This window comes from Vicugna pacos, chromosome 8, assembly GCF_048564905.1.
Source record: "Vicugna pacos chromosome 8, VicPac4, whole genome shotgun sequence".
Lineage (NCBI taxonomy): Eukaryota > Metazoa > Chordata > Mammalia > Artiodactyla > Camelidae > Vicugna > Vicugna pacos.
In genome coordinates this window covers 35,834,681-35,847,127 of record NC_132994.1, presented here as the reverse complement: position 1 = coordinate 35,847,127, position 12,447 = coordinate 35,834,681, and the positions used below count along the sequence as shown (strand labels likewise).

The window sequence follows — 12,447 nt, the reverse complement described above, 5'->3', positions numbered from 1 at the left end:
GACATGATCAGAGCTATTTGGGGAGGACTGGACTTGCAGTGGTATGAACAGAAATTGAGAAGAGGAGAATCTCAAGATAGGATGCCTCTTGCAACCTCTACAGCCTGAAGCAGTGACCTGAACTAGTGAAAAATAAAGAAATGACAATTCAGGAGATACTGAGAAAGAAGGACGAGCAGGAGTTAGAAGTGATTGATGTAGGAGAATGGGTGTGGAAAAGGTAAAGAGAGAAAAGAGTCCAAGATGACTCCCAGGTGTTTATTGTGCACTGACTCTAAAGCAAGAATTGTGGTAGAAGAGATTCAGACAGGATTTGGATATGGTATCTGCCCTGAAGGATGGGCATTCTAACTGGAGGGGGTGGGGTGGATTAGAAAACAGTGAGGATGAGTGCTATTCTAGAACTAGCTGTGTAATGCTGCAGACACTCAGCCTGCCTGGCAAAGTGAAGCCCATGGTGTCCTTAGAAAATAACACCAGACATGGAAGTTTATCTGAGATAGAACACAGACCTAAACATAAAAGCGAAAACTGTAAACCTTCTCAAAGAAAACAAACATTTGTTAAGAATTGTGATGCATATGTTCATGATGAATATTGATGGTTAGGTTTTTATTTTCCTTGTGTTGTCTTTGGTTTTGGACAAAAAAAAACTGATCTCATAAAATGAGTTGGAAATGTTCTCTCTTCTATATTCTGAAAGAAAAAGTATGTAAGATTGGTACAGTTTTTTCTTTCTTAAATAGTCGATAAAATTTATCAGTGAAGCAATCTGGTCCTGAAATTTTATGGGAGGGGAGGAGATTTTCAATTGCAAATTAAATATCTTTAATATATATTATTCAGGTTTTTCTCATGTCATTTTTAAAACTTGTCAAGGAATTGGTCCATTTCTCCTAAATTGTTAAATTTATTAGCTTGAGTTATTTATACTTCCGTATTGTGATTTTGATATCTATAAAATCTTTAGTGACATCCCTCCCTTCACTTTTGATGGTGATAATTTATGTTTTTCTCTTTTATTCCCCTTGATCATTCTATCTGTTTATAGAACTCTTTGAAGAACAGTTTCATTAATTTATACTCTTTATTATTTAATTCCTTACACCTACTTTGGGTTTAGTTTGCTTCTTCTTTCCTGTCGTTTTAATTTAGAAGCTTGAATCATTTATTTTAAATAAATATTTTTAATATAACCATTTAAAGGTAAATTTCCCTCAAGACACTTTAACTTCAAATTTTGATATCTTGTACTTTCATTATTCATATGCTTCAATGATAATGACTGTAGGTTATTTAGAAGCGTGTTGTTTATGTTACAAATATTTAAGGATTTCCAGAAATCTTTTTGTTATTCTAATTTAATTCCACTGTGGTCGAAGAACATAGTCTGTATAACTTCAGTGCTCTTAAGTTTATTAAAGTTTGTTGTTTGGTCTAGCATATGGTCTCTCTTAGTGAATATTCCCATGTGACCTTGAAAAGCTCAATATATTTTGGTCATTGGGTACAATGTTCTATAATGTCATTTAGGTTAAGTTAATTGATAGTGTTGTTGAAGCCAATAACAACAGTTTGATTTTCTGTCAGTTTCTAAGACAGAGCTGTTAAAGTCTCCAAGTATAATCATAGTTTGCCTTTCTCTGCCTTGTAGTTCTGCCAATTTGTATTTCATGTATTTTGAAATTTTCTTAATAATAGGTGCCTATACATTTATGGTTATGTATCTTCTTGATTAATTGATACTTTTATCTTTGATAATATTCCTTGTCTGGAAATCTACTTTTTCTGATATTGATATAGCTACTCTACCTTTATTTTGATTAGTGTTAGCAAGTGTATTTTTTTCTAACCTTCCTATGTCCTTATATTTAAAATGGATTTCTAGTAGAAAGCATATTGACTCAGTCTTCTTGATCACATCTAATCTGATCCTTATGACCTTTTACACTATTTCCATTTTTACACTTTTTACACCATTTTACACCACTTATGTTTAGTGTGATTACTGATAAAGCTTGGGGGCAGAGGAAAGGACCAATTTGGTAACATAAAAAGGACTGAATGAATTCCATTTATCCAGGAATTCCACTTCAAGGAATTTATCCTACAAATTAATCCATGCAGGGTTGTTCACTGAAAGACTGTAATTCCAAAAGATTGGAAACATCCTAAATGACCCATAGTAGGTAACTGGTTACAAAAATTATAATACCCTCACAAAATGGACTGCTTTGTTTCTACAAAACAAAATGAGCCCTCTGTACTAGGATGGAATGCTCTCCAAGAAAAGTTATTAAATAAAATAAGCTGAGTGCAGAATGAAGTGGAAGGTAAGCTACCATTACGCGTGTAAGTACATGTACTTACATAGAATATCTTTGGAAGAATATAGAAGAAATCCCTACAGAGGGAAAGATAGACTTTTCATTGTCTGGTCTCTTAGAACTTTTTAATTTGTACCATATGTGTTACTTAATTTTTTAATTGTTTAAAAGATATGATTGATGACTTTGAGAGAACAGTATCGGCTGAGGAAGGAGCAGAACTGATAGTGCAGGTAAAGGAATGCATGTGTGGTGAGGAAGCAGAAACAACTCACTTTGTGTGCTTTCACATCCAAGTATTGTATCATGAATTTGTTGGGCCCTAAGCCATGTTTAGAACTTTTTGATAACTGACATCAGGTTAAAAAAAGAGAAAAGCATATAAAAATAAGATATTTGTGGCTAGGAAAAATTGGTTCTTGAGAGACATTTTATTAATTTTGCCACAGGTTTACTTGCCGTGTGTCTTACAAACAAAAAAGAGATATGTGGGTTATATGTATGAAACACTGGATCAAAAGGACCCAGTATTTGATGCAAAAGGAATAGAAACAGTCAGAAGAGACTCCTGCCCTGCTGTTTCTAAGGTCAGCTTTTTCTCTCTTATTTTCATCTATAAGAAATAAGTGGCTGAAGAATCTAGTGAAAATCTTTAAGCACAAATCTAAGTGGAGGAACTGTAGCCTATATGATTACATATGAGGAGCTGTTGTGTTTTTGTTTTTTAATTGAAGTATAGTTGGTTTACAATGTTGTGTTAGTTTCTGATGTACAGCATAGTGATTCAGTTACATATATTCTTTTTCATTAAATATTCTATTACAAGCTGTTGAATACAGTTCCCTGTGCTATACAGTAGGACCTTGTTTATCTCTTTTGTGTGTAGTAGTTTGTATCTGCTAATCCCAAACACCTAATTTATCCCTCCTCTTTTTCCCCTTTGGTAACCATAAGTTTGTTTTCTATGTCTGTGAGTCTGTTTCTGTTTTGTGAATAGTTTATTTGTGTATGATTTTTTTGAGAATTTCATTCCTAATGAAAACAACTTATTTAAGTTCTTAGTTTCTGACTTCTCCGATACCTTACCTTTTATCACAATTGCTAAAAAAATAACACATGAACTTGATTAAAAAAACTTCTGCCTAATCATCTAGAGGTGATGTGATATGTTATCATATGGCAGCACCCAGAACCTGTGGAGCAGGATAAAGACGAGAAGCTCAACAGAAATTTCATAAGTAATATAATCCATCCTTGGGTAACCGAAACTATGTTTTCTTGGGTTATCAAATACAGGTTAGGAGGATTTCTAAACAATGATACAGGTTAGGAGGATTTCTAAACAATGGTGCTATAAATTACTGAAGTTTCTCAGCCACAGTAATTTTAACCATAGTACTTTATATTTATTTTTTCTTTATTCAGGCCCAGACCCCTATAACAAACCAAAAATAAGTAGTATAAATAGAATAGCACTCTACACACTGAGTTTTATGAGACCATTAAAAACATAATAGATTGACTATTATCAATCTATATCAGTATATTATGTCATATGTAAAATACATGAATTTGAGACATTTTTTAATACTAGTTTCTGGAAAAGATGTTATCCAGTGTATTCGTTCTCTGAGGGAAGAATGGTACCTTGACTAAGTAGCAAACTTGTTTTGTAAATACATATGGGTTGCAGTACTCACAATAATGTATAGACCTTTCACATGGAACTAATTTAAATTCAAGCCACTACATAAATCCACTGCATGTCAGTCATTTCCTAGTGGAAATATTCCCAGCACAGAAAATTCTGTCACAGTTAGTATATATTTATTGACACTATAAAAAGGCAAAAGACTCGATTTTTATTTCACTGCTTGGTGATGTTTAAACTTCTCTCCACCTGAATCCAGACCTTTCCATAACAGGGTAAATTAAAAAACAATACATGAAATCATGTCTGGCTTTTTGTGCCTTGAATATCTTTTGGCTATTCAAGACAGCGTAAATGTTTCATGTTGCTCCTACACAGCAAATGTTTCATCTGCATGTCTTTCTAGTCTGATTTTCCTCAAACTACATGTTCTGTTTTTAGAAATAGCAAGCTATATAAAGTCTCAAATATTTTCCAGTTTCAATCATTTTTGTTATCCAATCACTGTAAATAGCAGATTGTTTAGGTAGATCAGCAAGTTTCCCAGTAATTATGTCATTGAAAGTATAACAACAATGATGAAATATACTAGAGGGCATTTTATCCTTATGAGCACATTCTTTTTTTTTTTTTTAAGATACTTGAGCGTTCTCTAAAGCTGCTATTTGAAACAAGAGACATAAGTTTAATTAAACAGTATGTTCAGCGACAGTGTATGAAGCTTCTGGAAGGAAAGGCCAGCATACAAGATTTTATCTTTGCCAAGGAATACAGAGGAAGTTCCTCTTATAAGCCTGGAGCTTGTGTACCAGCCCTGGAACTTACAAGGTAATGATATACACAACAGCACAAGCCTCAGTACCTAGCAAGTGTGGTCCTGGGATTCTGAAAGGCCTCTTGCCTTTCCTGCAGAAACTAAATTCAGTGAAATTATAATCTGGTGCAGAGCTTGAGTTGGTTGTTTTTCCCACATCAGAATCTCAGGGTAGTCCTTAATATGGAGCTGCCAAAGCACTTAGATGGTATCATTCTGGAGTCAGATCATTTAACCAGCTAAATTTTCTCTTACCTTTAATTGTTAGATTTATGATCGTTAGTTCTTACTCTTAGGGAATAGAAGACCATTTAAGCTAATTGACAGCTGCCAACTTACATTGTTCTCTAGGTAGCAATAAGTTAACAGAGTAAGTTTTATTAAACTCTTAGAGCATATCCAGTTGGTGCCAACTAAGTGCAGTGTGTATAGTTCTCAAAAAGTTGCATGTAACTCTAACTTGAAAGTACCCCTTGTTAGTTTCTCTTGGTTTTATTATTGTTTAACTCTCATTTAAGTTTCTGGAAAGATGCATTCTGTGACAGTCTATGAGTGTGTATCTTATTTGGATTTAAATAGGAAAATGCTTACTTATGATCGGCGCTCTGAGCCTCGAGTTGGGGAGCGAGTGCCATACGTCATCATTTATGGGACCCCTGGAGTACCACTTATCCAGCTGGTAAGGCGGCCAGTGGAAGTCCTGCAGGACCCAACTCTGAGACTGAATGCCACTTACTATATCACCAAGCAAATCCTTCCACCCCTGGCAAGAATCTTCTCACTTATCGGAATCGATGTCTTCAGCTGGTATCATGAATTACCAAGGGTAAGTCCTAGTACCTGTGCTAGAGTATTGAGAGAACTCACTTAAAATTTCCAGTAGAACCAAAGACTTTGTTTATGTGCTATGAGAGACAAAGCAGATGCTCTACTATCCTACTGGCGAAAGTGCTCCAGTCTTCTGCTTTCCTGAAAGAAGCTCTTTTCTACAAACGCCTTCCCAGCTTCTGTCAGACTAGCCAAATTATAGAATACTAAAATAAATCCCACAGTTACTTCAGTGGTAAACCTTTAACTACAAAATAACTCAAATCAGCCAATAAAAAGTAAATGGAGAGCAGAAATACCTTCAAAATGGGTGTTCAAGAAATGTACAGGTTGTAGTATCTAGACATAGTCCTGAAGAAACCAGACTAAAGTAAAACATGCAGTGTGGAATCTTAGCAAAGGGAGTTTTGCTTGAACTCTTCTTTCTTAGTTTACCCATTAGAAGTCTGAAGGAGCGATTTGTGATTCTGTAATAGCTGGGATGCATTCCTCTAGGAGAGCAGCAGTTATCTGCTGTTTAGAATTCAATCTGCTCAGTCATTTGCTCAGACTTTGAAGCTGATGGTATTCAGGCAGACTGATAAAAGGATATGGAAATTATTTTTACTTTCTCAGTAAGCACTTAGGGCCTCAAGGAAAAGAATAAGCTGGGAAACGGAGGTTGAAGCTGTGCTTCACAGAACCTGTGCTGGCGACATCGTAATGCTGCGTCCGGGCTCTACGCCAGACAGCTGTTACTACTTTTCCTTTCATCACCAACAAGAATGTTAAACCAATGACATTTATAAAACACTGACCTAATAACTTTTATGCAGGGTGACTTATAAGACACCAGGAGAATACACTAAGGGTATAATAATAAGGTGATAATGTTATTTCATTGTGAGGAGTATCAGAAGATAGATCTCTGAAGCCAGTATTAACTTTAAATGAAGAATGCTTAGGTGACTGTATCTAATTACATTTGAAATGCTCCAGGTTTACTTTTGCTTGAACTTTGCACCCTACTACCTAACAAGCTATTTTTAACCTGCCACGTGCCTTGTTTCCACGGCCCAAATTGTGCAGCCTTAAGCAGTAGCCACTCTCAACCTGGATTTCTTCCATTGTCCTCTTGATCTCCATTGCCCTGTATGATCTCATACATCTGTGTAGCTCAACCAAAAACTGACTGAGAAGAGACTGTTTTTCTTTTTTATTGAAGTATCATTGACATGCAATCTGATACTAGTTTCAGGAGTACAACATAGTGATTCAACATTTATATACATTATGAGATGATCACCATGATAAAGCCTAGTAATCTGTTACCATTTAAAGGCATTACAATATTACTGACTGTTATTTCCTTTTCTATATATTACATCCCGATGACTTACTTATTTTATAAGTGAAAGTTTGTGCCTCTTGAGACTGTTTTTGTTCCAAAAGAAAAAAATATATATATATACATCTGATGATATTAAGGTGTAAAGGAAGGACTTTGTTCTTTTCTGTAGCCCCAGTGTCTAGAACAGTGCCCAACACATAGTAGCTACTCAGTATTTGTGGAATGAATGAAATAATGCCTTAGTAAACCAGTAATTAGCATGAGAATTGCAGCTCTGCTATGAAGCTGGCTCAGACTTTTTTCTGAATTGATGTTTTTGTAGAACCAGAAAGCCACCAGCTCCTCTCGAAGTGAAGCTGAAGGGCGGAAAGGCACTATTTCACAGTATTTCACTACCTTACGCTGTCCTGTGTGTGATGACCTGACTCAGCACGGTGTCTGCAGTAAATGTCGGAGCCAACCTCAGCATGTTGCAGTCATCCTCAACCAAGAAATTCGAGAGTTGGAACGGAAACAGGAGCAACTTGGAAAGGTATGACCTTATTTAACAGACCCAGAATCCCAAGCAGTCATTTTTCAGGGAAATGTAGTCAACTCTTGAGGTATAGTATAAGATGTGAAACTGGTACGAAAATGGAGTAAGGATTCTAAGTGAATAAACCTCCTAAAATCTCAAAAATATCATAGTTGAACTAAACTATTAAAAATGGCTAAATTTGTTATATACTTTATTTTTGTTTTTATGGAATAATGTATTATGTTTATTAAAACCATAGAACTACCATGTCCAGCCACCCAATTTCTTTTTTTAAAACTACTATTATAAAATAAAGAAAAGTACCACTTGCTCTGTCTACCATATCTACTTACCATTCTCATAAAATTTGGTTTTCCTAGAGAATTGCTAGTAAACTTGGAAGGTCTGCAATTCTGAGAGTGCAGACAGAAAGTTAGTAGTTAACATGATTGAGCTTCCTATCTACCAGAGACTGTTCTGGCCCCTCCACTGGTGAGGAACCTGACAAAAGGGGGTTAAGTAATTTGCCCCATGTTCCACTGTTAGTAAGCAGCCAAACTGGGGTACAGACATAAAATGCAGAGGTGATTTTTCAAATGTGGGAATTCCAGCAGAAATGAACAAGAATCTCTTGAAATAAGTGGGGAAATGAAGTCTAAAGAAAAATTATTATTATGGCACATTTTTTTAAGTAGTGTATTTCTTAAAGGACTGATTATATCTTCTTATACCATAATGTTTCAAGTTACATTTTTAGCATTCAGGTGCGAGAATAACAATTTTGAGATGGAGTTTGTTTTGTCTTTAGAAGTGCAAGATAAAGTTACTGGAATGTTTTAAAACCAACCACATAATCGAGAGGCAGTGTGATTTTGTGGGAATGAATCAAGCTGATGGTGAGGGTATCAGGATTCTAGTATCTGGCCATGTCCCTTGGCCCCAGTTTTCTCAGGATGCAGGCTGACTGATGCTCTTTCATAGGTCCCATCCAACTCCAACCTAAATTTTCCTATACAGTCCGCTCCTGGCAGCTAGTTTTCTCACAGGCCTAACATAATCCAACCACCAGTGTGTAAAGGCCAGTATGTCCTTGAGGTAAAGAAGGTTTTGAACCAAGTCAGAGCATCCACAGCCTCCTAGGAAGACAGCCTAGCTGCTGTGCAGGTGAAGCCATCTCTTAGGAGACTAGGCTCTTCAGAATGTGAATGATTACAGAAAGAGAAAGATGCTTAAGGACTGGTAAAGTATAGACTACTTCCTCTGCACTATTCTAGCTGCTATTCTGCACTGGCAGAAAATTCTTAAGTTTTACAGAGTATAGCCAGTCATCTAGAATGCATTAAACAAATTTCATTAAGAATGGTAGGATCTGAAAGGTATGATTATTTTGATGCAGCCACAGAAGTCTAGCTTGTTAAAATGACAAGTTGATTTTTCCCTCTCCCATCCATCTCCTAAATAGTTCTTAAACACCCTCACTTTTCTTCTTCCCTTCTGTTACCATCCTAGCCCAGCCCACCATTCTCTCCCCTCTAAACTCCTGCAGCAGCCTCCTGCCCTGACCCCTCTGTTGTCCTCAACACTGTAGCTAGAATGATCTTTTAAAAATACAAATCTGGTTTTCTCTCTCTTTCTCCTCTCTTTCTCTGATAAAATCAGACTCCTTAGCATGCCCTGTAGCTTCTTCTTTATTCTGATCCCCACCTGCTACCTATCTCACCATTTCTTGCCCTTCTCCCTTCATACTCTACCCTCCACCCATGCTGTACTGAACTTCTTTTAGATCCATGAATACACCTTAATTTTCCCATATCCTGCCCTTAAAATACCCTGACCCTTTGCCTGGAACACAATTATTAAAGATCTAAACAACAATGTAAGGTAGAACTTATGATTGTGTATTAAACTGTGTAACCCAGTATTAGAGAAGATACCTTCTTTTCCAAGTGTTTATGTAATATTTAAAAATTGGCCATATCTTAGTCTATAGAGAAAAGCTTAATAAACTTCAGAAAGTAGAAGTATTGCAAACATTTTATCAATACAATTCTATAAAACTACTAATTAATTTTTAAACTCAGAAAACAAATGATCCTTCTCCTTGGAAAACACTCCCTATTAAAGAAACAATACATGTAAGATTCTAGACAGCCATAGCAGCTCTCAGAGAAAAATTCATCACCTTAAACAATTAAAAATAAATTAAGCATCTGACTGAAATTTTTAAAGTAGATTTTTTGTTTTAGAATGTCTGCTAAAAAGTAAGTTTCCAGGTTGTGGAGGTTAAAGTTTTAAATGTAAGCTTACTGAATAGAGCTTACATTTAAAACTCAGTACATGGGTGTTAAATCACCAGTAAAGGATCTTGAAACCAAACACTGAGATCTATTTAGTGAGGCAAGTAATTCCATCCTGGCTTATTTATCAGATAAGCACAGAGAGTGCATAAATATTTAACAGTTTGTCCTGGCACCTGAATGTAGCTGTAGTACAGACAGTCTATATTTGGGACTAGTCTTGAGTCTTTAGGCAGAGGTCTCACTGGTGAAAGGCTGCAGAGTAGTACAGCACGCTTAGTCTCAGAGAGCCCGCTGAAGCACGGAGCTCTCGGCCATCTGATTGTGGCCGTATTGTAACGCTGGATATGGTAACCAGTGTGCTCAGAAAAACGTTCCTTTCAACTGACTGGAAAATGTTGGGGCAGAGGACAAAAGTCTTTTGCCCTATGAGACATCTCTAAAACAGAAGCTTTTTGATACAGACCACAGAAATAACTGGAGTAAATCTGATTTCTCTCTAAAAAGATGGAGTAGTAGCTACTGTATGGTAGCCTTCTTTTTTAATTACTTAGATATACCATTCACGTAGGAAAAAATCAGCCTGTATTTTCTTGACCTTTGGGGTCCTCGGTAGTAGTATCCTTCTAAATTTTTTCATGTTTCTTATGTTTTATCATCTTTTATCATTATTTTAACCATATGTGTAACTTGAGACTTTACATATTAAAATCAGATCATTCATTGTGTAAGACAGTGTAATACTTCTTTTTAAAAATTGCCTGAGTTATTTTCCTTTAGATCAGAGCTCACTGTTTATCAGAATCACCTGGGAGCCCTAAAAAGTACAGATTCTTAGGTTCTCATGCCCAGAAATTCTGATTCATTGATCTGGGATCAGGTGCAGGCATTAGTCTGTTTTTAAGCTTATGTATAGCCAGAGTTGAAACCATTGGTCTAGACTAACTACGATTTTCAAATTCACATTCTTTGATTTTTTTTCCATACTAGCATTTTCTCTTCTGAAATAAGAAAATGGGTAACTTTTTTATAATTGGCATATAAAAAGATAAATCTGAGTAACGTAAAACATAGTGTACACAGCCCTCATTTAAGAGACAGTCTCTAAATGTTAACTGGGTAGCCTGTTTATGTGAATCTTATTTATAGTAACATAATAGGAATCTACTATAAATGAAAGTTGATTTCCAGGGTGAAATGAATCCTTAGGAAATTTTGTGCTCTATGTTTTGTGAAATAATATCCTTTAGAAATGTCTCAACCTAGGGTTGGCTTTGTTTCAAAGAGATGAAAATTAATGAAACTTTCTGCCAGCAATCTGTGGTTGGTCAGAAAGGAGGGACTGAAAGTTTGCTGTTTACACATATACACGGAAACTTTCCTATCGTTTTATGTACTCCTCTTATACTTTCAGATATGCAAGAACTGTGCAGGTTGCTTTGATCGACATATCCCGTGTGTTTCTCTGAACTGCCCAGTACTTTACAAACTCTCCCGAGTAAATAGAGAATTATCCAAGGCACCATATCTCCGGCAATTACTAGACCAGTTTTAAATTGTCAATATCAGAGAATTCCAGGTGCTATTTTTTTCAGTGTTTACCACTAAACTGTTGTGCATGGTGCTTTTTCAACTTTCATCGAGTCAAGTATGTTCACTGTCTGTCTGTTACCTGAAGACTATGAAGACTCTTACGCTGACTGAATTAAAAATTGTACTCGTTAATCTCTGAATAGCTCACTTCTTACAATGTACAAATTCCTCATCCTTTCACCTTTTTAACATTGTTTTATAATGCAGGTGTTAAATTTGCTCCAGTATGTGTAACATCTTGTAAATCCATTTGAGTAGATCATATTTACTTCCCTGTGGAAGGAGCACTGAAAACCTCTTTTTAAAAAAACCATTCGTGTTTTCCTTGAACTGTCTGTATCAAGACGTGTTACTTAGAGATATCCATTCACTTTATAATTTTGATTGCGAAATATTTTGTAAATACACTTTTTTACTTTTCAAACAACTGAGTAAAAATAATGTGCAATGAATTTTATACAAATGATTTTCAAGTTGTTTGGTATATTTCCTCTAGGTTTTGCTTGACTCAGAGTAGAGTTGTTATTTTGATCAAACTGTGCAAACAATAGTACCACGTGTAGCATTTTGAAACATTATTTTCTAAAACCGCTGTCTTGCTTTAGCTATTAATGGGGCATTGTGAGGAACTGTGCAAAGACATTTTTGTTACAAACCTGTGGGCCTGTTGCAATACTTTAAAAATAAAAAATTTTATTCCATTTTTGCTTGTTTTGTATAGACATTTCTATTGCTTCTAAATATGCTTAAAATATTTTCTTTCCTTATGTACAGTTAATCTTATTTGCCATCATCTTGAACACAAAATGTGTATTTAGAATATTTGTATAACTGTATAAAATAAAAGGAATTATGTGGTCAGTGCATTGTTTTCTAAACTGGAAATCATTTTGTTTTAAAAGTTAATAACGGAAACCATATTAAAATTGAATAAAATATGAAATATGGCAGTGTGGTTTTATCTTGCTATAAACAGTATTATCTTTATCTGTTTTATAAGTCATTACATCTTCCCTATGATTTCTGAATTTTAATAAGATAAATTTAACTCATCATATCCTAATTGATGTTGCAGTTCCCGTACCAAAAC

The 12,447-nt window shown here is 35.4% G+C and overlaps 1 protein-coding gene across 2 annotated transcripts in view; it reads left to right on the top strand.

Moving 5' to 3' along the window:
• REV3L (REV3 like, DNA directed polymerase zeta catalytic subunit) overlaps positions 1–12,221 on the top strand; it is a 146,328-nt gene extending 134,107 nt beyond the window's left edge. For both annotated transcript variants that reach the window (XM_031680136.2, XM_031680138.2), the window contains 5 exons: positions 2,777–2,914; positions 4,616–4,806; positions 5,372–5,618; positions 7,273–7,482; positions 11,179–12,221. In XM_031680136.2, coding sequence (XP_031535996.2) covers positions 2,777–2,914; positions 4,616–4,806; positions 5,372–5,618; positions 7,273–7,482; positions 11,179–11,319 — 927 coding nt within the window. In that variant the 3' untranslated portion in view covers positions 11,320–12,221. The remainder of the gene's footprint in view (positions 1–2,776; positions 2,915–4,615; positions 4,807–5,371; positions 5,619–7,272; positions 7,483–11,178) is intronic.
• Positions 12,222–12,447: the final 226 nt, after the last annotated feature.